The 26,772-nt window shown below is 48.1% G+C and overlaps 3 protein-coding genes across 8 annotated transcripts; all 3 read right to left on the bottom strand.

Moving 5' to 3' along the window:
* Positions 1-7,449: 7,449 nt before the first annotated feature.
* On the bottom strand, positions 7,450-11,633 carry LOC102789185 (putative acidic leucine-rich nuclear phosphoprotein 32 family member C). Of its 2 annotated transcripts, none has more exons than XM_006807740.3 (7): positions 11,449-11,633; positions 10,216-10,365; positions 9,776-9,859; positions 9,541-9,703; positions 9,346-9,467; positions 8,809-8,842; positions 7,450-8,724 (listed from the first exon to the last, which is right to left on the bottom strand). In XM_006807740.3, exons 1-7 carry the CDS (start codon positions 11,500-11,502, stop codon positions 8,639-8,641), a joined length of 693 nt encoding a protein of 230 aa, XP_006807803.1. In that variant the 5' UTR covers positions 11,503-11,633; the 3' UTR covers positions 7,450-8,638. The 2 variants fall into 2 exon arrangements, with proteins under 2 accessions (XP_006807803.1, XP_006807804.1); XM_006807741.3 differs by having other exon boundaries at positions 9,776-9,898; positions 11,449-11,632.
* A 575-nt stretch (positions 11,634-12,208) lies between these two features.
* On the bottom strand, positions 12,209-20,573 carry gabpb2a (GA binding protein transcription factor subunit beta 2a). Of its 4 annotated transcripts, none has more exons than XM_035915286.2 (8): positions 20,397-20,573; positions 18,450-18,557; positions 17,819-17,986; positions 17,544-17,738; positions 15,036-15,189; positions 14,723-14,899; positions 14,521-14,639; positions 12,209-13,829 (listed from the first exon to the last, which is right to left on the bottom strand). In XM_035915286.2, the coding sequence occupies exons 2-8, from the start codon at positions 18,555-18,557 to the stop codon at positions 13,479-13,481; spliced, it is 1,272 nt and encodes a 423-aa protein (XP_035771179.1). In that variant the 5' UTR covers positions 20,397-20,573; the 3' UTR covers positions 12,209-13,478. The 4 variants fall into 4 exon arrangements, with proteins under 4 accessions (XP_035771179.1, XP_035771178.1, XP_035771177.2 ...); XM_035915285.2 differs by lacking the exon at positions 20,397-20,573 and adding an exon at positions 19,584-19,868; XM_035915284.2 differs by lacking the exon at positions 20,397-20,573 and adding an exon at positions 19,104-19,537.
* A 1,104-nt stretch (positions 20,574-21,677) lies between these two features.
* Positions 21,678-25,110, bottom strand: mllt11 (MLLT11 transcription factor 7 cofactor). Of its 2 annotated transcripts, none has more exons than XM_006807743.3 (3): positions 24,975-25,110; positions 24,156-24,328; positions 21,678-22,226 (listed from the first exon to the last, which is right to left on the bottom strand). In XM_006807743.3, exons 2-3 carry the CDS (start codon positions 24,321-24,323, stop codon positions 22,140-22,142), a joined length of 255 nt encoding a protein of 84 aa, XP_006807806.1. In that variant the 5' UTR covers positions 24,324-24,328; positions 24,975-25,110; the 3' UTR covers positions 21,678-22,139. The 2 variants fall into 2 exon arrangements, with proteins under 2 accessions (XP_006807806.1, XP_006807807.1); XM_006807744.3 differs by having other exon boundaries at positions 24,961-25,108.
* Between the last annotated feature and the right edge of the window lie 1,662 nt (positions 25,111-26,772).

Genomic DNA, 26,772 nt, shown 5'->3' on the forward strand with positions numbered 1-26,772 from the left:
CAATCAAAACACCCCTGAAGGGCAACACAGCTGTCTTTTGTCCAGACATTAGTCCGCTTCACACACACTTCTCCCTCCTAATCACAGATCTGTAGGCAGGGAGGAGGTGAATAACATTGTGATCCGAGGAACCTAGCGCAGGTCCGGCCACAGACTTATATGCCCCCTTTATTGGTCCATAACACAAATACAGCGTTTTATTATGCCTTGTAGGACAAGTGACATATTGAAATAAATTGTTCAGTGATTTCTTGAGATTACAACTGTTAAAATCACTAAGAATAAAAATTAGGAGCATCCAGAGAGAGAGTCTGCAGGTTGTGTATCACTTTAAAAATGGTGTTGGCAGCAACTTTAACGTCAGCTTTAGGATGAATGTAAACCACAGCTCCCAAGAGTCTTTTGTTCTTTTTCAATCAAACAAACAAACAAACAGACAGACAAACAAACAGACAAACAGACAGACAGACAGACAGACAGACAGACAGACAGCAATTCAGTCTGTTTGTTTCCACCCATTGTTTAAAGATGGCTGAAAATTTCACAAAGTGAAACTCATCAGGTTTAACCTCAAGTCTAAGAATGACACCCTCAGATTCAGGTCATATGACACAAATCCAGCTGCACTATTGGCCTAGTGCCCAGTGTGACACACACACACACACACACACAGAGAGTGGATCAGTGAGCTGTGATAAAGAGCTGAGCAGATGTAGGCCAGGACACACACAGAAGCATCTGTGTGTGTGTGATCATGTATGCATGCGTGAGCATTTCCTGATGACTAATCTGCTGCCATCATGTGTGCACTGAAATCCAGATTCACCTTAAAGGGACAGGCTGTTTCTCTGTACGTGAACATTCACGTTTAAACTCTGAGGGCAGCAGGCAGAGAAGCATTTTATGATCTCATTAAAGATTAAAATAGACTTAGTCTGGGTGAAAATTGTTTTTGTTGATGCAGTGATCCTTCTATATGCCAAAATTATTTTAAAAGTCCTTTAAAGGCATATATCTTTTAATTTGGGTTGTATAGGCTGCAACGTACTGCAAACTTTCCTGTGATATCAGTTTGCACCACAAGATAAGAACATGTTCTTAGTTAAAGTGGACATGAAACTTCACATGTATAAAGGCTCATGTACAGCCTGCTCTCAAACACTCACTCTGTAACTCTGTGTGTGAAGCTGGATTTAAGAAATCAGTGTTTACAGGTAACGTTTTTAGAGAATCCTTAGTCTAACAGCGTTCATTTTGTTTCACCTGTGATGTGAAGGTACCTGCAGAGGTTACTGAAACAGGGGAGCGGCCCGTCAAACTCACCTTGATGTGTGGGAACATTTAATCTCTGGTGGCTGTCAGAGGGACTGCAGTTTTTAGAGCTTAATAGAATAGAATAAAATAATCCTTTAATTGTCCCACAAGGGGAAATTTGGTTGTAACAGCAGCAGAATAAAAGCACATCTACAAACAGAAGAGAAACACAAACAATTTTTACAGAAAAAAATATTTATGGACAATAGTTACAAAAACAGACAGTTTATTAAAGTACAGTTATTAAAGTATAGGGTTTTTTATATAAACTGAGATAGGTAATGTGCAGCTGTAACAGTAGTAGTTGTTCGGTTGATTAGTGCAAGTTACAGCGCTGATGTAAACATCTGTTTGTTTGGAGCAGTTCTGATTGTACAGTCTGACAGTTGCAGGGAGGAAGGACCTGCAGAAACGCTCCTTCATGCATCGAGGATGCAGCAGTCTGTCACTGCAGCAGCTCTGCAGCAACATCTACATGCATGGGGTGGGAGACTCTGTCCATCAGAGATGTTATTTTGTCCAGAGTCCTTCTGTCTCCCACCACCTGAACTGGATCCAGGGTGCATCCCAGAACAGAGCTGGCCTTCCTGATGAGTTTATCCAACCTCTTCCTCTCAGCTGCCGATAAACTGCTGCTCCAACATACCACACTGTAAAAAATGACAGATGCCACCAGAGAGTCATAGAAGGTCTTTAAAAGCGCTCCCTGGACTCCAATTGACCTCAGCCGCCTCAGCAGGTAGAGTCTGCTCTGACCCTTCCTGTACAGAGCATCAGTGTTGTGGCTCCAGTCCAGCTTCCTAGGTTTGTTAATATTTCAGGTGGATGCGGTGGAGTTTCCATGACTACTGTAGGTGTTCATCCACCTGTCAGTTGTTTAATAAGTTTGTACTGATGTTTCACAGTGTGGAGGAAACGTGGTTATTATCACTGTAATGGTCATTTCAATCTTTTTTACATTCCTCTTCTTCCAGCTGCTTCTTTGAGGGGTCGCCGTGCTGCGGCTGCTCTTCTTTGCCAAGTTCAGTCACGTTGGAGGGTTTTCCAGCATGAATGGCGCGTTTACAATCATATGTTGTTCTGGGTCCTTCTGTGACCTCCTGGATGAGTCATCGGTGGGCTCTTAGCATAATTGTGGTGGGCCAGTCATTCCCAGGAAGATTCAGCACCGTTCCATCCTTGTGTGGGTAATGACTCTTGCCGTGGCTCTCTGGAGTCCCTGTAAGCCTTCCACACTGATGGATGTCAGTGACCTTCTCCAAGCTCTCTCCTTTCCCTGAACATCACATTTAAACGTCATATATGGACCGTTAATCCTTAAACAAGTTGGTTTGTGCTGCAGGGTCACTAACCAATCGCACGATGACCTTTGACTATAAATGAAATTCAACAACTTCAAACAATGACAGGAACGCAGCTGTTTGTGACGGTAACACCAGTAACAACAACCGTTTAATAAACGACAGCAGATCTGTTGTTCGCCATCCTATGGAGACAGAGGAGGTCAGGTGACACCAAATTTCATCAGGTACAGGGACGAAGCTGAGCAAACAGGGAATGAGTATCAGGAGGAGGTGAAGCAACAAAGTGAGGTGGGGTAGTACGAGAGGAGAGGAGGAGTAAAGGAGGTCGAGGCTTTGAACAGACGCCGCGGGCTCCGAGTCCCGGCGAGCACGTTTCCCCTCCCCCATATCCTCACTAATCCCTCCAGTGAGAACAGGCTGTAACGCCGAACGAGCACACTGGCCTCTTATGTGTGTGCGTGTTAATAAAACATGGAATAACCCCGCCCCCACCTCCCCGCGGCTGCATTCGGTGGGCGAGCGAGCATTATAACTCAATGAGAGAGAGAGCATTAATAATTTACTGAACATGAATCAGAAGTCGCGGCCGCTGCAGTCTGAGTGAATAACCCAATTTAAGCACGCACACACCGTCACACAGACAAACAGCAACAAAGCGTTTCCTGTTTCTCAGGTGGGAACAAACAAAGCAGCCCATCTTATCTTAATGACCTTGTAGTACCATATCACCCTATCAGAGCACTTCGCTCTCGCTCTGCAGGCCTACTTGTTGTTCCTAGAGTATTTAAAAGTAGAATGGGAGGCAGAGCCTTCAGTTTTCAGGCCCCTCTTCTGTGGAACCAGCTTCCAGTTTGGATTCAGGAGACAGACACTATCTCTACTTTCAAGATTAGGCTTCAAACTTTCCTTTTTGCTAAAGCATATAGTTAGGGCTGGACCAGGTGACCCTGAATCCTCCCTTAGTTATGCTGCAATAGACGTAGGCTGCCGGGGATTCCCATGATGCACTGGGTGTTTCTTCTTCATGTTTAACTTCCCGTGTTAAAACAAACATGTTTACAGCCTGATCAGACCTGAACTATGACTCACCTGGATTGAAGTGTGCATTATCAAGGGCGTGGCCTCTGAAGCTGCTGGTCATACTCGTCATACTCTGCTTTGCAGCTGACGATTGGTTGCTGCTGGACACTCCACGCTCTGGTTGCCTGGGGAACCCTCTATTGTATTTAGTATCAGGTCGTATGCCACTTCTGGGTTTTCTTCAGTCTCATTGGATCATCTGGATGTTGTGTTTATTGCGGGTCCAACACTTCCTGTTGCTGACTGTCACTTCCTGTGAGGAGAAAGAGCTCTGGTCACTACTTCGATGTAAATCAATGTGGACAAAGACTGACATTCAGGTTAGCTGCTGGCCTGCCCAGTGGAAGCTGCGCGGAGTGGAAGTGGCTAAGTTAACTGTAAACAAGTGACAAATGTAAACAAGCATTTACTAAGGGGGCAAACAGAGTGAGGGGGCGTGGCTTAAAACCAAAGTCACAGCAAGCAACCTGGGGGCGATCAAGAAGCTTCATACTTGACCTCCATCTTTGTCTACAGTCTGTGTAAAGGTGATTCCAACAGTCTGCAGCAGGTATCCCTGTTCACACACTCAGAAACAAACCTGAGACTCCGCCTTCTCGCCAGGTCATCACCTGTCCCACACAGCGACTGTCAGGCTGACTTCATCACGCGGAGGAGGAGGAGGAGGAGGAGGAGGCACCCCTCTTAGCAACAGAACTAAAAATACTGCCTGTTTACTGTGTGTGTGTGTTTGTGCGCATCTTTAAACTATCATGACAACCAAAAGCTTTTAGTTCAGAGTTTAAATATTTCAAAGAAGCAGAAACACGAGAAGACCAGACACACACACACTCACACACACACACACACACACACACACACACTTGCACTGGAGCAGCTCACACCCAAATATAAAGCTGCAGGAACAAGAATCGGGATTTCCAATTCTGAGGTCATAGTCCAGTCCAGGCCAGGGGCGAATTGCTGCCCCAAGAGGAGGAGTTGAAGTATCTCTTGTTCACAGGTGACGGGAGATGGACAGATCGATTGGTGCTGCTGATCTCGTACCTCTCTCCCTCTCCTAGGTCCAGGCGTGCTACTGAAATACAGGAGGCAAGATTAGACAGTCACTTACAGCTGTGTCTGCCCACCTCTCCTGGCACAGCTGTTGAAAGGGTCTCCAGCTTCAGGTTCTTGGGGACCCACATCTCTGAGAATCTGTCCTGGTCTACTACCACCTCCAGCCTGGTCAAGAAGGCCCATCAGCGCCTTTTTTTCTTTAGGATACTGAAGAAGAACCACCTGTCTGCTGACATACTGGGTAACTTCTACCACTGTGTGATAGAGACAAACTGTGTCACAGTGTGGTATGGGAACTGCTCTGTTGCTGACCACAAGGCACTGCAGCGGGTGGTGAAAGTCGCCCAACGCATCACAGGGACTCCACTTCCTGCCATTGAGGATGTCCACAAGAAGAGATGTCTATGCCGAGCACGCATCATTCCCGAGGACTCCTCTCATCCTGCCAATAAACTCCTCCAGCTCCTCCCCTCCAGAAGGCGCTACAGGAGCCTTCAGACTAAAACCAGCAGATTTAGGAAGAGCTCCTCCCCCACAGCTGTCACCCCACTGAACCCTCCTACACTCCTCCTCCCAGTGACCATGATCATTCTCAACATTCACCACATGCTCACATTGGTTACTGCTGTAGTTTTAGGACACTGACAGAGTCTGTTACAGTGCCTACACTGTTCACTGTTACAGTCTGTTCAGAGAGCTATGCTTCCACTAGGGTTGGGCAACATGTAAAAATTTTCCAACAGACAATCGTCAGTCCAATAATCACCGATGGGCGATATATTTGCGCATGCACAGACTTTTTGATGGGCAGAGCAATGTAATCATGGATGGACTGATTTGCGCGTTAACGACACAGAAGCCCAAACATGGACGAACTAATTTCCCCAAAAATGTAGGGCTGTCAGCGTTAACGCCGTCATCACGCACCTAACCCATCTGGAGTTCTGATTGGACAAACTTTGGCCCAAAATTTGTTGACTTTGGGACTTTGACTGCACTCCAGATGGGTTCATTGTTAATCGCAGTAAAGTCGGCAATTTTGGATAAAAGAGGTAAACCTAAAGATGTAAGCAGAGCGGTGTGCTGCTTGTGCAGATGTGGTCAGTATAGTGCGAGCAAAGTACTCAAACCCGACTAACTTGCAGGAGCATGTACATGTCCACCATCCGGCTGAGTATGCGGCTATCACCAGCTTCTGCAGCAACAAGCATTTGGGCGCACTCTGAGGAGGGGGCATTTGCTCGCAGATGAAAGAGGGTGCTGTTAAAACAGCGCTATTACTTTTTTTCTGACTGCTTCTATTAGCTCCATCATTATTAGCTAACTTACTCATGTGCAAATAAATATATTTGTCTCTCTGTACATCATCTGTTCATAACTATTCCACCATTTAAACCCTTATCTGTCTTTATCAGTACATCTGTATATTTGCTCTCTACTTAACTTATCTGTATGTATTCTGCTCTTATTGCACTTGCTACTCTTGCACTTCTGATTAGATGCAAACTGTATTTCGTTACCCTGTATTTATACATGTGTAATGACAATAGAGTTGAATCCTAATCCTAATCCCTGCCACACAATCATTCCATCGATCAGTCAAGTCTAAGAAGTCTGTAAGCGCCGTGATAGCCAATGATCAAGCATGGCGGTGGATAAAATTCTCATCATAAGGCTTTAAAAGCCAGCATGTGAAATCACACCCACCCATCTTTATACATCTGAATTGCCCCAATCCATTTTTAATAAGTCGACAATAATCAGTCATGTGATGAATCACTTATCGTTAAAATATCAATAACATATAAAACATCTGTGTGTGCTCAGGGCGCGACCCTGTCTTCCTGGCTTTTTCAGGCCACCATGATGTGGCAAACACAGTTTACTGAGTGACATCTCAGTGGCAGCAGGTATATTAAGCCACACCCACTCTGGAGTACTGTTGTTACCTGTGATTATCGTCCTGACTGAATACAAGGATCAATAAGTGTTAGTGTTTAAAGTTGCTGATTTGCTGTCAGCTGACTTATAAAGAGGAGGAAAGCTGGTGAACGGCTCAGCAGCAGGACTTTGGCGCCCTCCACAGGACAAAAAAAGAAAAGAAAAATCTCAAACTGATCGGTGAACACTGGAAAAACACAATTCCTGTTGTTAATCATTGATAAGTCTACTTTTTTAGCTCCGCACTCCTGTAAAAACTTTATTTAAACATGTGATCAGCGATCAATAACATTGAGTTTGTTTTCAGTTAAAAAAATGTAAATGATTTTAAACATTTTTTATTTACAGCTGATTGATATTCTCTTCATTCACACGCTCTCAGGATGCTCTGACCAAGCGCTAAAGCACAAACAATGATCTGAAACTCACCGAGGCTGCTGAAGCCAACCAGCCCTGCGACCTTTGACCCTTCAGGTAACGATGCGATTCCTGTCAAACGATGCAGAGGGCACAGTGTCATCGAGCAGGTGATAACCAACTGGACGGCCGCTGCGATTGGTTCTTTGTATTCTGGGAAATAAGCACCTGAGCCCAGGTTTTGCAGATACTTCCTGTTGTGATGAGGAGCGCCGGCGTGCAGGTCGGAGGGTTTCATCCTGACTTCCTGTCCTCCTGGAAAGTACTTTTACTCGGGTACTGAGCTCTGTCTCTGCTTTTTCCCCATTGTCCTGAACACATCACCACACTCCGCTTTTACTTGTTTAAAATCTTTTATTTAAAACTCAAACACCACAAAGAGTAAAACATCTTGACCCTACAGACAGGGTGAGGGTTCAAAGGTCAGAGATGGGGTTACCTCGCTGCAGATACATCAAAATAAAAAACTTAAAAAACCCCAAACTGAGTCTATTTACAGTATTGCCTTAGAAGTGGTGAGTTCACCCTGACCTCAGCAGGTCACACACTTTGACCTGTTGAATGACAACACACCAGTTCAAAGGCAGCAGGGGGCGCTAACACAGCAACAGTAACGACCATTTCAAAGCGACTGGTGAGAAAAACTAACATAAATAAATAAAATGTGTATTTATTTAGATGGAAGGGGTTTAGTGTAACTTTCTTCAAGCCGTTTAGCCTCTGAAATGCATTAAAAACGATTGTAAAACATCCAAATCACACAATTTCAATTTCACATCAGGTGATATTTTCGGAAGCACCGCCCATTTTTCCTGACTGACTCCTGAATGTTCCAGCTTGAACTCTGATGGAGGAGCTGATATCGTGAAAACTCAAACGCTCCCATCACGTTCTCAGCTTTATCTTTAAACTAATCACTTCCTGTTTCACTGTCATGTGTAACAGGAGGTTTCAGGTCATGGTTTCAGGGAGGTCATGACATTTGGAGAGCGCGCCCTGCTGCTGGGAAGGTGAAAGTGCGTTTATCGGATGGCTGCAGTTCCTGCTCGCAGTAAACCGCCAACGAAAACCCGAGCAGACGGCGAGGTGGGGCCGGGCTGATCGGACGAAGCGGGTTGGACTCATTGGTCTAATTTTCGTCTGTCTGTAGCTCTAACACGCTAACGCTGGAAGCTAGTGGCTTTCTGCTGTGTGGGAAGTGTAGGACAAACCATCGGGAGGCCGTTCAGTCCCCTCGGAGGAAACGCGGCCCCTGAAATAATAAAGAAAACGGCGACCACAGGAGCTGAAACCCGCTGAGGACGCGGGAAGCTCAGCAAACTAGCGAGGCGTTCAGACGCGCCTCAAAGTTCGGGGTGGGAAAAGAGGGAAACGTGGCGTCTTCAGCAGGAAGCGTGGGGTTCGGATAAAATCTCTCAGAAATTCTCTAAAATTAAACACTTGACTCACAAACGCAAACTATCTCAGGGGACGCCGCCGCCAAGGAGAACAGGACGCCACACAGACGGCGGCCAGCTACAAGGTTAGACATCATCATCATCGTCATCCTCCTCGCCTTCATCGTCCGCCTGTCTCTTCCTCTTCTGTCCCTGAACGCCCGCCGCATCATCTGCAGAAACAGAACGGACCAATCAGGGCACGCCCCGCCCACCTGGAGCCTACATACAGCTGCAACACTGAAACACATGCTCACCATCCTCCTCCTCTTCGTCTTCCTCATCGTCATCCTGAGATGAAGCACAGAAAGAAGAGAAGCAGATTTACGTTTCTGACTGGACGACAGGAAGTGAACGAACGCGTTGTCAGAGGAAACAAATTTAACTCGTCGTCAGGTTCTAGAACATAATGCCAATGAGAAACAACAATGTAGCAAATGAAAACAAAATGAAATGTGTCATAAAAGAAGGATAAAAAAAATACAAAGAAATGGTTACATTAAAAATGAAGAAATACAAAAGTGTCGCTTTTGGTGAAAATTTTTTTTTAATGACAATTAGTTGTTTTAGTGCTTTTAATCCTCAAAACGGTCAGTGACGGGAGGCGTGGCTGACAACAGACACAGTTTGGCTGTCGGGGACACACGCACACACACACACACACACACACACACTGGGGGGAAACTCGGGGTTCAGGGTCTTGGCCAAGGACACTGCAGACTGGAGGACCTGGGACCTGCTGACCCCGGGATCATCTGCGGCTCCACCTGCAGGATGAAGCTGGATTTGCTCACCTGGTTGGCGCGGTTCACCTGGAAACCCAGGCCCGCCTCTGCGCTCTCCGAGCCGTCCTCGTCCTCGTCTTCCTCCTCATCGTACGCGCCAGTTGGCCCCGCCCCGTCCTCGCCATCCTCATCTGCAAACACGCACACGGGCATGACGCAACAGAGACGAGGAGGAGGACGGCGCTCCATCTGAGCGGGTCTCACCTTCGTCCTCCGCCTCGGAGTCGGGTGCCTCGTTGTCCTCCTGGTCGAAGCCGTCCAGGTAGGTCACCTGGGGCAGCAGCTCAAACACGCTCTCCCGGTACTCCTCCAGAGACGTGATCTCGCAGTTAAACAGGTCAAGGCTCTGCAGGCTCTTCAGGTGTTGCTACGGGAGGAAACGACACGTTAGAACCTCAGAACGTTTCCTCTGTAAGCTGGAGCGGGGCGAGAACCTCACCAGCGCCTCCACAGTGCTCAGCTCTTTGATCTTGTTCCCACTCAGGTTCAGGTAGGTCAGGTTTGGACATTTCTCCGACAGCATCTCAAGAGAACCCGACAAATTGTTATCGCTCAGCTCCAACTGAGGGGGAGCAAAGACAAGAATGTCAGGAAAACCATCGGCCAGGAGAACCACAGTCCATGTGTGAAACAAAAAATTAGGATTTCTTCCTTTTTGGGTCCACTACACCTTCATTTACACATTAATTTAGCAGATTTTGATTTTGGTGGCATTGGTCCTTCATACTGCCAGTTACACCTGTCAAAGCACAAAGGTGCCCCCTGCTCGTTAGATCTCTCCCACCCGCAGAGGGTGCTCTCTGACCTCAAACCCAATCTCCTTCTTCCCCCTGAAAATGTTTGAAAGCACCGTTGATGAGGTCAGACAGGTGAGCTCACCTTGCGTAGTTTGGGCAGCGAGGGCAGCTTGGCGAACGAGGTCAGACCAACGTTGACCATGCTGAGGAACTCGAGCTCCGTGAACTCATCAGTCAGACCGTCGACCTCGCCGTCTGCCGAGCGGCTGTTGTCCAGCACCAGCTCTGCGATCTGAGGACAGAGCAGAGCATGATGGGACATAAGCCTCTGTGTGTTTTATTAATCAGTTTGAACATGAAGTATTGATGAACCCTATACCTGACTGTACAGAAGACACAACGTGATAGATTTGATATTTGTTTATTTATCAGCTTATAAGTCAAGTCCGAGTTAACACGAGGACCACAGTCGAGGTCACTCTGAGCCTGTACAAATTATTAATTATACTTACAGGTTGCCTGGCAACTCATATTGATTAAGAAGGCTGCTGTAACATGAGCCAGGCGTGATGGACAGGTAAACACTCACACTTATAATCAGAGTGGGCGGAGAGTGTGTTAAACCAATCAGAGCAAATAAAGGTAAATCCAGTAGCGATGGCTCGACGATGCAGCTGAACAGTGCAGAGCAGGTAGTTATCTACGTGTAAATTAGCCCTTTTGTCACGTTTGATCGTCCACACAGCCTCCGTCAGCTGGATCAATAATCTGATCGGAGATCAGGGTTAGTGACGTTGACTCTCGCTGGCTTCCTGTTTATGTAACTCGCCCGCACCCCCTCCCTCCCGGCTCCTGCGGGGAGGGGGCGGCACTCACCATCTGCTCCCCCCCCGAATGGCGGAGCGTGTTATTCAACTGCTGCGGCTTATATAACGCATAAGCGCGCGCACGCGGCACCATACGACGGGCGCACGGACTCCGGTACTTCGCTGTAACGGAGATTAGGACATTCCCGAGCAGTAATCCAGCCCTAATCTGCAAGGCTAAAACCGGTTACCCGGTACTCTCGTTACAGTTACGGCCCGCAGAGTCCGCCAGGGGAGAACATTTCCGCGGTTAATCCGCTTCTGTGACCCGGTACCGCCTCTGAAACGAGCTCCGTGTCGCTGTCCCGGAGGCTCACCGTCCACCCTCGGCGGGTTACCCTGCCTCCTGACGCCGGACCCGCTGGGATTAAGACCGTAAACCCGCTGCTATTTGGGCGGCCTGAGCTGAAGGATGCTCCGCATCCCGTCGTGACCGTCAGCTGGACGCCCGAGAGCGGGCACCCGGACCCCGGGCGCACCTGCCGGGCCACAAAGACCGAACGGCTCACCTCCGCCGGGTTCCGGTTCCGCAGCTCCAGGGTGATCCTCTTCTTCATGTCCATGCTGGGGCAGCTGTGTGGCGGTGAACGGCTGACGGCGTCCCGGGGTCGGAGCGGTGCCTGCCTTCCTCTGCTGGCTGCCGTTCGCCTACTGATCCTCCATGATACGGCGAGCCCCGCCCACCACACCACGGGGTTGGACGTGCGCGCCTTAGCCACCGCTGATTGGACGGCGGGCACATCAATCAGACTTGATCGGGTCTTGTCCTACGAGATAGGTCGTTGGTCATGAAAGCCAGACGGCACTGCAAAGCTTCATGGGAGTTGCAGTTTAATCGCACAAAAGCTTCCTTTTTCTTTCATTGAATTAAAAGATCAGTGAAATAAAGCAGTTCTAATAAAAAACGAACCGCTCTATAATTATTTACAGGACAGAAGCGCTGCACTGGTTTTAAGAGTATGAATACAATTAAACGACTTTACAGCTGGCTCAATAAATGCATCATGGATATAAAACTTAAACATCATTGTAATTATTTTGCCATCACAGCAGCAGCTGGCCCTTGTTGCTTTGTCAGTCTCCCAGCGCTCATCACCCCTGTTACCAGTTAAGTTTGTGCAGAAAACACAAAAATAAGATGCCACGGTGTCCAGCTCAGTTCTTCATCCAGAATCAGGGACGCGTTGTTCATTCGCCTGTAAGCTACAGGACAGGAGCTAAACTAAAACAGGACATTTCCCTGAGGTCAGTAAACACCTCGCTGTTAGCTTATGAAACAAGCTTTTATTGAAAGGAAGAAGCGTTTACCTGAGGTCACAGGTACACAGGCAGCCGCCATCATCACCATGAAGCATTAAGGTACAGTTTACAAAAATACAAATTTATATGTACACTGAAAAAGTCGACGTCACTGAGTGTATAAAAATGAGTGAAGTTATACAGGTGGAGGAGGACAGGTGTGTTCTCAGGTGGGCTTCTAGAAGGGAGCAGGCTGGGCAGACATGAGCCTCACAGAGGATGCAGCCTCAGGTGTGACATCACGTCTCTGAAATGAAAAAGTGAGCGGTGGAGCAGTGCAGGTGAGGCACACTGTCCAGGATCAGGCAAGCTCAGCTATACTTGACACTTTTCACCTGGCAGGCCAATTAAGGTTTCCATTTCCTGTCTAGAGTATCCTGGAATGAATTAGCATTTAGCACTTCCTGTCCTGACAGGAAGTGAAAGATTCTAACAGGAAACACATTCACTGTGAAGCGTTTACACAGAACAGCTGTTTGCAGCTGAGTGGTGGTGAGGTGATGTGACCAGTGTCTGATGTTGGTGTAAAAATCAAAACATGTAAGTGTCACAAACCAAAGTGGGAGGAGTTAAAAGAGCACATTTAAGGACGGTTATGTAGATGAGTGTGAGATAGAGGAGAAGGATGGAGCAGGGCAGCGTCACACTGCTGATCATGTGACTTCAGCCTGCTCAATAGTCACCTGACCTTAGCCCGCCCCTTTAGAAACCACCTGGAAACAACATCATAATTAATGAACAGAGTCCATGATGGAGCTGGTTCAGCTCAGGTCAAAGGTCACAGGAAGACAGTAACGCTTCCTGCAGCTCATGAACACAAGGTCACATCGGAAGAACACAGCAGAGTCCCAGTTCCTGGAAAACCGGCTCCTTTCACAGCACCCTCCGCTGGATGGTGAGGGGGTAAAGCGGGTGTGAGTGGCAGGAATCAGTCCATAGAAGGAACATCTGAAGAAGCTTCCTCTCCGCCAGCGCCGGGCAGAGGAAACACGTTAAAGCGGCATTCGGGGAACAAATGGCTGAGGGTAAACGAGGTCCCTCTTCCTCCTCAGGTCATCAATGTGCTCTACGCGGCAGCCATTTTGGACCCTGCTGAAAAAAAGAAGTGAAAGGTTTCTAAACCGGGGAGTCTGGATGGCGCTGAGCCGAACTCCGCCCCCTGTTGAAGCATGTGTCACGCCAGGATCAGGTCTTTTTGTGGGCATGAGTACAGCGTGCAAATCCCGCCTGCTGCGCTCCGTTAGGAGCTCACCTCCGTCGCCTCTCCCCCTGCCTCCACCAGCGTCACTTGACCCTCCTCTCCCTCCATGATGATGCCCCCCTCCTGCAGCACCACCATCTCGGCCTCCTCCTCCACCACGCCGCCAGATCCCTCCTCCTCATCCTCCTCTCCTCCCACCACCTCCTCGGGGCTGGCAGCAGCGTTGGTGGCGCCGGCCGCCGTGTTTGCGGTGGCGGTGCCAGCCTGACTCTGGGCCATGGCCTCCAGCTTGATGCGGTACTCCTCCGCCTCCTGCTCCTTCCTCAGCAGCTGCTGTCGGTACTCCTGCGCCTTCCTGTTGGCCTCCTGTAGCTGCCTCTGCAACAGCTCCTGCAGGAAAACAAATAATCCTCATCGATCAGCACAAAACCACAGAGCAGCGCCCCCACCCAAACCACGGAGAGAAACCCACGTGGTGTGACGCACACGTATCGAATGCTGGTGTGGTTTTAGACATTGGTAGCACCGAGGGGATTTCGAAAGAGGAAGTTGTCAGATTCATGAAACTGGACTTCAGGTTTGGACATCACGCTCGAGGATCACACCGTTCGCATTTGCAACTCTTTAGGGGAAATTTCTCTCCAAACTAACCCACACTGTGAACCACCCACAGCACCGGCTCACAAACGATCCCCAAATCTAATTCAATTACAGCGGGGCAACGACAACGGTCTAACTTCCTGTTGGGTTTGTGGCGTGGTTCCAAGAGGCACGGCCAGGTTAACGGCGCTACAGAGCCATATTCAAAATAAAAGCATCTTTAGATCCACACACAGTGGAGCTAGCACACATCATTCAGGCGAACACAGCTCTGCAGGTTTATACAAATCTGACACACACACACACACACACACACACACACACACACTTATGGTCCCTCAGGACTACAGAGGTCATTGGCAGTGTGACATCATGTCAGGCCTGGGGCCAGTGTTGTTTTCTATACACTGTAAAACGCCGCTCACTGAAACTGTGAGCGGCGTTCAGAGGTCACTGATCACAGTGTGGAGGCGGCGCTCACCGTCTCTCCCGTGTTGTTGTGGTTGTTGGTCACCTCCAGCTTCCTCTTCCTGGAGGGCGGGGGCTGCGGCTCCTCCGTCACCACCTCCTCTGTCACGGTGTTGGCAGGCACGGCGAGCACTGGATAAGATCAAATAAAAATCAGGATGTAAATGGCCTCAGGACTTCCCGCCACTTCCTGTTCAAAGGCATCAGCAACATACTCTGCTGTCCATGCTGCATGGTGACGAAGAACGGCTGTGCCATCCCTCCTGTTGTCTGCAGGTTTCCGTGCTGGTCGGTTACTATGGTGATGACCCTCTGACCACCTTCGTTTACGACGGTGGCGTGCTGGATGTTGGAGTCAAGAGCGCTGGCAGCCATCGCTTCCTCAGAGTCTCCTGAAAAACAATGAAAAATGACCAGGTGCTACCACCGTGTCAAGCTGTGACGTGCCGACCAAAGAGGTCCTGATGGAAAAGGGCTGTGTGTGAGCGTGCGCGTGTGCGTGCGCGTGTGTGCGTGCGTGCATCTCACCTGCATTGGCCTTGTTGAGCAGCTCGGCCAGGTTGACCACGCCCCCCTGAATGGCAGGTATGCCCTGGATGATGAACTGTGGTTGGTTGGTGGTGCTGCTCGTCTCCACATTCATGCTCACCTGGTTCATATTCACCTGATTCTGCATGCCCTCCTACACACACACACACACACACACACACACACACACACACACACAATGAAGCTTTCATTAATTTAAAGGTGCCTTTTTCTGCGTTTCTACCTCCACAGAATCAACCAATCAGGAGGCTTCTGTTAGAGGCATTTTATTTATCCTCACTCTGGCACCATCAGGTGTGCGCAGGTGCTTTGTACTGAAAGGCAAAGACCCTACAATCATACAAAGTAACCCCACCCACTTCCTGTAAACACTGTACAAAGACACAGGAGAGACTTTTGGAACGCCCCCCCGTGTCCTTTTCTTCTGCCGGCTGTGGGTGTAAAGGGTTGGGATAGGTTAGGATCCAGGCTGCTATGATTCCTGTTTCCTGTTATGAGGGGAGATGTTATCAGAACGTGTGATTGTATGATCGCCTTGGTCACCTATAGCATGTCAGAGTTTCTGGCTTCGATCCTAAGCCCGTTGGTCGGCAGCTCTGAACACCTGAACATCCAGACATGTTGAGAGATGTCATTATGGAGGCAGATGAAACCATGGTCTCGATCCATGTTACATCTCTCTTCACTTGCATCCCAGTCACTGAAGTGTTGGAGGTAGTTCGTAATAGAGCAGGGCGATATGGCCAAAAATATTTATCACGATATATATTTGAAAATTTGCGATAACGATATATAAAAAAAAACATCCATTTATTTTCACTTAAACAAGCAGCTGTTTGTTATAAATTCTGTTTTTATGGATGCCTGGATGTTAAACTTCATTGTTACACCTGGTAAAACAGCAACGCTGATCATTTACACCTCTGATGAAATCTCACAAGTGTTAGCTTTATTTTGATACCAAGATTGTAAGCACAGAGTTTGTAATTGCAGAGAAATAATCAATTAAATTTGGGCATTGCATTCTCGAGCAGGAAGCTCAGAAACCCCCTTGGGGCTTAAGAGGTTAACTAGGGCTGCTCAATTAATCGAATTTTAATCTTGATTATGATCTGGGCTTTCAACGATCATTAAAAATGACTGAGCCAATTATTAGCCCCTCCCTCGTGCTTTACTCTCGCGCTGCTCCGTGTGGCAAATCGAGCGCACCTCTCTGCATTTCGAACACGCGTCACAACAATTAAGAGGACCCGAGGGAAGCTCGGAAAGCTAAGCAGAAGTTATTTGGAGAGGACAGTGACTGCCGTTGGTTGAAAAGAGAGGTAGAAAAACTTCAGTGGTGTGGAAACATTATGGGTTCATCTGCTTCACTCAACGAGCCACTTTCTCATTCTCTGTTGCTGCCATGCTTTTTCCACCATGTGCGTATTATAAACAAAGGCACTGCGCGTGCATGTTTTACCCGTGTTCTATCACAATGTTTTATTTTGTTATCATTGCCTAACATTGTACCGGTATTACCGTGAACGGTATAATACAGCCCAGCCCTAGTTCGTAAGAGATTACAGGATAACCCCAACCTCAGCAACAGGGCCAGTCTCAGCATCGACTACATGTGTTTGAACTGTCTTCATTTCATCTGTTTCAGAAGTGGAAAAGAGGGCTTTGCTATCCTACCCTGGAACACCACCAAGCCATTGGTTCAGGTCTGTGGATGACACCTGGGTGAAAATCAAACCTCAGGACGTTCCACGAGTCACGGATCACATTAACTCAGTGGACCGACACATCAAACTCACCAGGGAGGATATGAACAGTGGCAGGTTAGCCTTCTTAGACTGAGAGATTTCCCTCAGTAAGGGGGACATCTAAAAGCTGACGCACAACCGCTGCCCAAGAGAAAACCTGTAGTGATCCCGTCCGTGTCAGGAGTATCGGAGCAGCTGAGACACATTTTTTCTAAACACTGCGTCTCTGTGGCTTTTAAACCCCAAAAACTGGCCCACCCCAAGGATCTGACAGCCCATTGTTCCTTCAGTGGTGCCAGTTTTAGTCATTGTGCAAATGTCCAGTTGATAAGGTTGGAAACCTGCAGTCAGCTGAGACTGAAGAAGTCTGGATGACGACGAAGGGTCCAGATGAACAGAATCAACCTTTTGAGAAGTTGTTATAATGAACATTTATCCATTGTTCCAGTCTGCTGCTATGAATTATGGGATAGCGTTTTCTGCTCCCCTTTCATAAAGAACACTCCAGTGTCTCCTCTGCTAAAGGAGGCAATAAAGGAAGCGTTAAAGATCCTTTCCTCAGACAGCTCTGATTATTACATTCCTAAACAAAACAACTCAGGCGTCTGCCTCACCTGATCTCCGGGCAGCCTGAAAGTCTCTGTTATCGACCTCGCTGCAGACTGCGAGCACACCTGTGACCGTTCTGTCACACTGAAACCTCAATGTTCTGCTTCTCCTTGTCAAGGTGTCGACTCACCTGCAGCAGCAGCATCAGCTCTGTGTTCTGGATGTCCATGGCGATGTCGAATGGCGTCTTGTCGAATTTGCTGAGCGCGTGTACGTCAGCGCCGTGCTTGATGAGCGTTTCAGCCACGCCGTGGTGCCCGTGCTGTGCTGCCCAGTGCAGCGCCGTCATCTTCAGCATGTCTTTGGCGTTGATGTCAGCGCCGTTCTAAAAGGGAGGACCACATATGTCAAAGATCACAGCGCTTAGAGCACACAGAGCCTTCCAATGAAGACAAGCCGTCTTACCCGGACCAGCAGCTCCACAATGACCGTGTGTCCCTCGGCGGCAGCCATATGCAGCGGGGTGCGGTCCACTTTGGTGCGGGCGTCTCTGCTGACACCGGCCCTCAGCAGGACGTCGGCAGTGGAGTAATGGCCGTGCTGAGCGGCCAGGTGGAGCGGCGACGTCCCAAGCTGAAGGTGAGTGAGAAGGAGCCAGAACAGGTGAGCTCAGGTGCAGCTTTCTATCTCAGAGTCTCAGAAACAACTCTTTTCCAAGGTTCAAGTTCCATCCTTCCATCCACTCACTTCCTGTTCAGGGGCGCTGGAGCCTATCCCAGCTGTCTTAGGGTGAGAGGCGGGTACACCCTGGACAGGTCGCCATTCTGTTGCAGGGCCAACACATAGACACAGGCAACCACTCGCATTCACACCTAACTTTAACCTAACCCACTAACAAGTCTTTGGACTGTGGGAGGACGCCGGAGTACCCGGAGAGAACCCACGCGAACACGGGGAGAACATGCAAACTCCACACAGAAAGACCTGATGGTGGAACTGAACTCTTGCTGTGAGGCAACAGTGCTCACCACTGTGCCGCCTGTTGACGGTCCCATCCATTATTAGTGCTATTAAAAAAAAGCATGCAGAGTCTCACCCAGTCAGTGGTGAACGGCGCCCCGTTGGCCATCAAATTTCGAACTTCGTCATCCTGACCTTTCCGGGCTGCCTCCAGCAGCCGCTTCCCCAAATCGACCAGCGACATCTGCAGAAAGGGATCAATACAGCTGATCAATTCTCCCAATCAGTAACTATAGGCATCCTCAAACAGCCAATGAAAGCTGCAGTGTCCATCCTTTATTTGCAGGGTGTTATTTATGACCAACAAAAACCTTTATTTCAACATTTCTTAAAAGCACTGTTTAACTTCTCTCAGCCTGTCTGATTAAACCGCTCCTTCAGCTCGCTTATCTGAAGCTAACAGTTAGGTGTCTATTATCGGACACACACACGGTTCATCTGCGCCTGCTCCGTCGGTAAGGCTCAAGTTGAAGTTGCCCGCTTATGTTTTAAGAGCAGAAATGTAAAATGTGTTTTTGCTAACATCTACTCATGTGCAGTGGGTTAGCTCCTCTTTAAAAGACACAAAGAACAAACCCTGTGTGTGTCGGATAACGGGTCCGTAGCTGAGGGTTTAGCACGGCAGGGCTACAGAAACCTGCTAAAGTGCACCAGAGGGCTGACTGAACCCCCCAGGCCCGCTGTGAGCGGGTTGTGGAGGCTCACACCCGACCGAATGCTTTTATTTTACCACAACGTGCCCCAGGCCGTGTCCGATAATGGAAATCGGGTAGTCACACCGCTCTCGTGATTGCGAAACAGCAGAGAAGGACGAGATTTCTCTCCGCGGCCGAGGAGCCATTTTAGGCGCCTTGACGGGCAGAAAAAGTCCGCCATGAGCTGCGTCGCCCCGCACAGCCTGTCCGTGCTCTTCTTCGCCACCCGCACCGCCGCCACGGTCACAGCAACACCGACAGGAAACCGTTTGATATTAAGTTGTTGGTTTTCCGGGGGAAGTCACACAGAAATTTCCTATTTTACACGCGGAGAAAAAACTACTTCCACATCCGGTTAGTTGGTGTTGTCGGAGCGCGCGCAGTCATACCGCTCACCGGAGCCTCGTGCGGAAAGGTTGACTCCGGCGAGCGCAATTCCACCCTCGTGCGGAGGACGCGAGCCGGAGCACGCGGGCGGCTGTGGTCCCGCGGCGGCCGACAAAGGGAGTACTTACCGGCTCCAGGTTTGTGGGGCCGCGCTACTCCTCGCTGCTAACGTTAGCGGCTCGATGCTAGCCGCCCCACCGTGGGCGTCTGCGGGAGCTTTGTGCTTGTTTTGCGATCCGTGCTACGGAAGAATGGGTGCAGTCAGGCGTACACTTCAAGACTAGAACCGCACCAGAACATGAATGCCGAACACTAAGAGAGCTTGGCCCGTCCGACTCTAGCGAGTCTGTTTACGGAGAAAAGTTAGCGAGACGCGGCCGGATGGTACGGGTGTAACCTTCAAAATAAGAGCCTTTACAGCGGTCCAGTGGTTTAAATGTTTTTGTAAAACTGTAAACCGTCATCACCGCACTCCTCTGTCAGCGTTAGGACTATTAACAGGGATTGTTCAGATTAATGTTATTTAGTGTTTGTGAATTAAATATGTTTCCTGAAAATTCTGAGTAAAGATCTTAAAGTGCAATTCAATCATTTGATAGCCCTCAATAACAACATTCAGCCAACTGGCTTTGAAAGTGAAGAAAACCAGACACTGTCATGAAGATATCTGCCAAAAGTCAGTTTTTGACGAAAATGCAGGTAAAATTCATATTACAACTAATGTAAATTTATAGTATTTTCCCCTCGGCTAATTAATAGCAAATAAACCAATAAACTACTGATTAACGGTGAAAGTGTACCTGAAATCCACAGTTGGACCGTACACTATTTTATGTTGAAAGTCTTGAAAGGAAGTGTGGTCCTCTGTAAAGCTTATAGCTCTTTTAGCCGTTAGCCTGCGCGCATGTAAGCTGGAACAAGTTAAAATAAAGCTGCTTTACCTTCTTATCTCAAGGTTCTCGCGATCGTACGCCTCCTGGCGTGGATGGGACCCGGAAAGGTGCGCTTACCTGCTCAGAAAACCTTCACAAACAGGTATTATTATTTTTTTTTTAATGTTTAATGTGCTACAAAGATGGCGGCCCCGCGACACCGGAGGTGGAAGCCGGAGAGTGTTAACCTGCCAGGGGGCGGGTTCTGTGCCGGCCGAGGCGAAGAGCTCTGAGGTCAGTTTGAAGAACAGAGTGTGCGTCAGAGGGCTGTGACGCAGTGACCGAGGCTGACCGCAGATCAGCCAACAGGAGAGGCTGATTCCCGCCTGCGCAGCAAAGAAGAGTACGACATGTTGGGAGTAGTAGAAGAAGAGTCCTGCGTCTTGTTTTCTGGAATTTCACATTTAAATATGTATAAATTAAATTCTTAAATTATTCATTAATCCCCAATAAAAAAAGAAAACTGATAGTCTGTTTGACGTGTTTCGATTATTTAAAGGGATAATGGGTTTTTGTGAGCTGATGGACAGGACAGATGTGTACCTTTTTTTCTGAGATGATCTATGACCCCAGGTGATCATAGAAGAAGAAAATTATCTTAATGCATTAACCTGAGAGGAATCAGACCAATAAGAGACTGATGTTTGGAGACGTGATTGGTCAAATAAATGTGTGTCAGCCGGGTTTTGATCTGAAAGAGCTTAAACATCCACTTTTGATGTTCAGGTGTGAAACATAAGAAAGTACTTCTTCTAATCAGGTAACAGCACAGACCTGCTGATGGCTCAGGTGCGTGGGCAGCTCTGCTAAATCCTGCAGCAGAGATCACAGAGAAGCACACCTGGGTTTCCTGTCAGTTGCACCTGTAGTGCCTCCGGACCAATCAAACGCTGTTTAACAGGTGCAGGGAGGTTTGAAGCTCTGAGGCACATGATAGAAATCAAGTTTCTTCTTCTGTGATATTCGACTCCGTTAACCATAATCCACCACCAGGTGCCGGGCAGAGGAGGAAAGAGGTTCTGTTCAGAGGATCATTTTTCAGGAGCTGCTGATCAAATGTATTGATTATCCGAGTCATTCTGTTATCATCAGCAGGTGATGAGGTAATCACTCGGGTGTGTGCTGTGAACGTTACTCAGTGATGTCACAGAGGTGTTGCTGAAGCTGAACACGAATTTATTCGTCGTGTATGACGAGGTTGACTCCATAGTCACTGTAATTCACAGACATGGCCAGTTAATGATCATGTGACTTTATTAGTTTGTACTTTTACTGTAATAAAAGCCAAACTTACGAGTAACTGAGACTTTTTTATTGTTGTTGGCAGGAGTGCGAGGTTTGATTACAGCTACACAAATAAATAAATAAATAAATAATAAACAGGGCAGACTGTGAGGTTAACCTGAACAGCTGTAACAAAAGAAAAAAGGCACAGACAAAACAGAACAAAGTGATCTTCACAGGCGTCTGTTCAAAAACTGGAAAATTAAAAGGCCTTGTCACACATGTCACATCATCTCCTTCAGTTCTGCAGGTGAACCTCACCTGTGAGGGTGACGCAGTTCTTCAAACATCAGCTGCTCCATCACAAGTCAAATTTATTTTACCAAACTATAATCAAAGGGTTCAAAGTGCACCACACTTCCTGTTTCCACCCAGGAAGAAAACTGGAAGTGTGGTGCACCTAACGTGCTGTCCTGCAGACCCTGCATCTTTGCTTCAGTGTGGTCTGAGGTCAGAGGTTAGCTGGCTTCACAGCAGCAGGTCAGCGAGCAGGGCGTCCACAGCGGCAATCGGAGCTCTCCAGTAATTAAAGGAGGAGAACTCTGACAGCTCCCTCTGCAGGAGACACAGGGAATGACACATTTCAGTTAACAACAGGTCAGCGCAGCCCAAGGGCAACATCCAAGAGGGGAGTAAACTCTACATACAGAAAGGCTAACTTACATCTATGTCAGATCCTGAGAGCAGGGCTCAATGGTGTAACTTCATGTGTGAAGTTTTAAAAACAGCGCCCCCTCCAGTCAGTACAGAGCCTGCCATTAACTAGTGACAGGATCGATACCTCAGAGCAGGGGTGGCCAACTCCAGGCCTCGAGAGCCGGCATCCTGCAGGTTTTAGACCTCACCCTGGGTCAACACACCTGAATCAAATGATTAGTTCATTACCAGGCCTCTGGAGAACTTCGAGACATGCTGAGGAGGTCATTTAGCCATTTGAATCAGCTGTGTTGGATCAAGGACACATCTAAAACCTAAAGGACACCGGTTCTCGAGGCCTGGAGTCGGCCACCCCTGCCTCAGAGGAAAATTAGGACAGTGAAGCTAAACATCAGTGTGAGGGGATCACTGTAGTGCTGCAGCAGTCAGTTCATGTTAAACCAGGATCTACTGTCCACTTTACTGTCTGTCTGCAGCAGGAAGTGGCTGCTGGGCTAAAATCCAGCTGTTAGCTGTGATGTTGGGATTTGTGGAGGAGAGCCTGAGTCACGTGGAGTCAGAAACTCTGCAATCAGAGCTATTTTGTGCAATAAAATAAATAAAATCATCTGTTTTTACCCAAACACTCTTTATCCAAAGAGTTTACTACATACATAACTACATCACACCACTTTCGTACCATCAGCACGTCTGCAGGGAAAACAGCTTCCTCACGTCACCTGACTGACTGCATTACTTCATGTAGCAGTGAGGAAAAGTGAAGCCCCCGTGTAAGTGAAGGACGTGGAGATTTGTTTCCTGTGGACATGATGTCAGGTTTCCACTCTGCTTGTGTCTGTGGTGTGACGCGTGCAGTAACCTGTGACGTTGGAAACTGTGGCTGTGTGGGGCAAAGGGAGAACAATTTATTGTTGGCTCGGTTCACCCGGCCTGGAGAGGAAAGTCTGGAGTGTGGACTCGAGCTGTCGGTCTGGTGAACCCCGAGTCACCTGATATGTGTAGTGTCTCATGTCCTCTGGAAACAGCCAATGGAAGCACTCACGGCACCACCCACAGGAACTGTACACTAAATCTACATGCAGGTGCAGATAAAGCAGCTGCAGCTGAAGCTGAAGCTGGGGCTGGAGCTGGAGCTGGAGCTGCAGCTGCAGCTGGAGTTGGAGTTGGAGTTGGAGCTGGAGCCGGAGCCGGAGCTGGAGCTGGAGCTGGAACCGGAGCTGGAGCTGAAGCTGGAGCTGGAGCTGGAGCTGGAGCTGGAGCTGGAGCTGAAGCTGGAGCTGGAGCTGGAGCTGGAGCCGGAGCTGGAGCTGGAGCCGAAGCTGGAGCTGGAGCCGGAGCCGGAGCCGGAGCCGGAGCCGGAGCTGGAGCCGGAGCTGGAGCTGGAGCTGGAGCTGGAGCTGGAGCCGGAGCCGCAGCTGGAGTTGGAGCCGGAGCTGCAGCTGGAGCCGGAGCCGGAGCCGGAGCTGGAGCCGCAGCCGGAGCCGCAGCCGCAGCCGCAGCCGCAGCTGGAGCTGGAGCTGGAGCCTGAGCTGGAGCTGCAGCCGGAGCTGGAGCTGCAGCTGGAGCTGGTCGGCGGGGAAGCGTCTTCATAAGAAGCAATATTTCCTTTGTTTGTGTTCGCACTTTGTCAGCAGGAGTGTGTTCACCTGCTGTGAGGTAAATACACCTGGAACTGATCACATGATCAGGCCTGCAGTACTTTGATAACTGCTGTCAGAGATTTGAGTGTTTTATCACAGATTTTTCCCAAATAATGATTTGGGAAAACTCGGCTCGTCGGACACTGCTCAGTGGGACATTTTCATGTGTCACCTGTTTTAGCCTCACCTCTTCATCACAGCTCCACACCTCCAGCGTCTTCTTCTCCCTTCCCTTCCCGCTGTTGGCCGCCTCACCGTCTATCAAACCCAGGTCCTCCAGCTCAGATAGGTCGAGAGCCGGGATTGGCTGCCTCCAGAACAGGAAGGAGTCATACTGGCTGCTCGATTTCTCCATCACGTCTGAGACAAAACACACAACATCACTGATCTCAGAGCAGATTTTCACCCTCAATATCATTTAAACATCGATTAAACCAGGAGGTCAAACCCGTGACCCTACAGAGTCCAGCCCCCACAGATGGTGCATCCAATAAGCCCCCCCGAGTGGGGGAGGATATTTATGTGGTCAGCTGAGGTTCTAAAACAGGAAGTGGAACATCTGATCTAAGCAACCCAAAAATATCCTCCATGTTATTCCTGCTCTTTTCATTCCTGGGCCTTAATCATAGACCTGGTCTTGGTCCTTGTAATGGTCCTGGTCCTGGACCTGGTCCCGATAACCGGGTAACCCACAGCCAGCGATGAGATGAATCACCAATAACGTAATAACTTATTGATTATTGGAGCGGCCGCTGTTTGAGGCGTTGGCCGGTGCGCAGGCGCAGAACAGAGCGACAGATGTCCCTTAAATCTAAAGACTAGGAATAAAAACAAAAATAAAACATTGATCTAATTTAATAATCGAAGATTTAAACACGTGTAATCTTCACGCTGCCGTTTTTACACCAGCTGACGTCATTTTACCATCAGCTCCATCTTTCTGACGAAGAGATGAAATTCTGAGAAGAGACACAGATTTAAACTAAGCTCACCTGCGCGTGTTTACCTGCGTGTATATAGCTGCGCGTGTTTCCGGTGTGAGGACGGCCACTCCGCTCCGCTTTCTCCTCTTTTGTTCTGCGGGTTTTGGTGATCAGCCGCTGCGCCGCTGCAGGTTGAAATGAGCTCTGCGACTGCGTCAAACTTACCTGAATGTACACCAGAACTTCCTGTCCCCGATTTCACAATAAAAGTCTAACAATGGTTTGACCTTTACTGCTTGTATAACATCATCATCATCGTCATCTTTATTTATAAAGCACTTTAAAACAACCACATCTGAAGCCAAGTGCTGGACATTGGAACTAAGTAATAAAATTACATAAGATATAAATAAAAACAAACAAAAGTAAAATGATTTTGTTTAGTTAGCTAATAACTAAACTAATAATAATAATAATAATAATAATAATAATAATAATAATAATAATAACTAATAACTAATTTAAATACAAGAAAAACACGTTTTAAGACGTGTTTTAACAGTGGACCGTGAAGGGGCCTCTCTATCGTGCACGGGTGAGTTATTCCATCATTTGACCTGAGACACAGTCAGGAGGGTGTGTGGGGATGAAGAAGCTCAGAGTGGTGCGGCGGGGTTTGTTTTTAAATGTGAAAGCATTTAAAAACAAACATAAGAATTTTAAAATGAACTCTGAAAGAGACAGGCAGCTAGTGAGGCCAGCACAGGGTTACACGCTCTGTTTTACCAGAGTCAGAGACTGACCCCACATAGACACACAGACTGAGTTACAGTGGTCCAGATGGGAAGTAAGAAAAGCATCGACCTCACACGCACAGGAGTCTATGTGTATATACATCTACAGCAGCTGAAACTATTCAGCCATTCTGTCTGTGAAGGTTCTCAGTCATCCAGGTCATTGTAGTCAAAGGAGCTTGCAAAGAGAAGCGTCTGGACTTCTTTAAGTTGCTTGAAGACGTTTCACCTTCATCCGAGAAGCTTCTTCAGTTCTAAGGTCAAATGGTGGAGAGTCCCAGATATAAACTATCTGGGACTATAAACTATAAAATAAAGCTGTGGGTCCCAATCATCATCCCGAAACTCTGGCTGATTGGGACCCACACCCAGTTCCACACCTTGGCTCAGGCGATTAGAGGATCATCAGGGGGTCCTTTTGTCCCTCTGTGGGGGGAAACTCCCACTAGATTTAATCTGGGACTCTCCACCATTTGACCTTAGAACTGAAGAAGCTTCTCGGATGAAGGTGAAACGTCTTCAAGCAACTTAAAGAAGTCCAGACGCTTTTCTTTGCAAGCTCCTTAGACTATTCATCCATTCATTTATTTATTTTGAAAGGAAGAGCAAAGCAGTTTCCGGTGAAGACTTTCTCTGCCTTTATCTCTCTCTCTCTCTCTCACACACACACACACACACATACACACAGAGTCTCTCTCTCTCTTTCTCTCTCTCTCTCTCTCTCTCTCACACACACACACACACACAGAGTCTCTCTCTCTCTCTCTCTCTCTCACACACACACACACACACACACACACACAGTCTCTCTCTCTCTCTCACACACACACACACACACACACACACACACACACACACACACACACACACACAGTCTCTCTCTCTCACACATACACACTCACACACACACACACACACACACACACGCTTTTACAGCCTGTAAACACTCTTGCACAAACGTGTAAAGAGCAATTCGTCTTCAATTCTCTGATATTTAATAGTTTTCCTTTTCTCCTTTTCGTTGTTATTATCATTGTTACCATTTCTGCTCATTTCTGTTACTTTACGTAACTGCACGCTCTCTATA

Source organism: Neolamprologus brichardi, chromosome 22 (assembly GCF_056152115.1).
Source record: "Neolamprologus brichardi isolate AB-2024 chromosome 22, ASM5615211v1, whole genome shotgun sequence".
NCBI lineage: Eukaryota > Metazoa > Chordata > Actinopteri > Cichliformes > Cichlidae > Neolamprologus > Neolamprologus brichardi.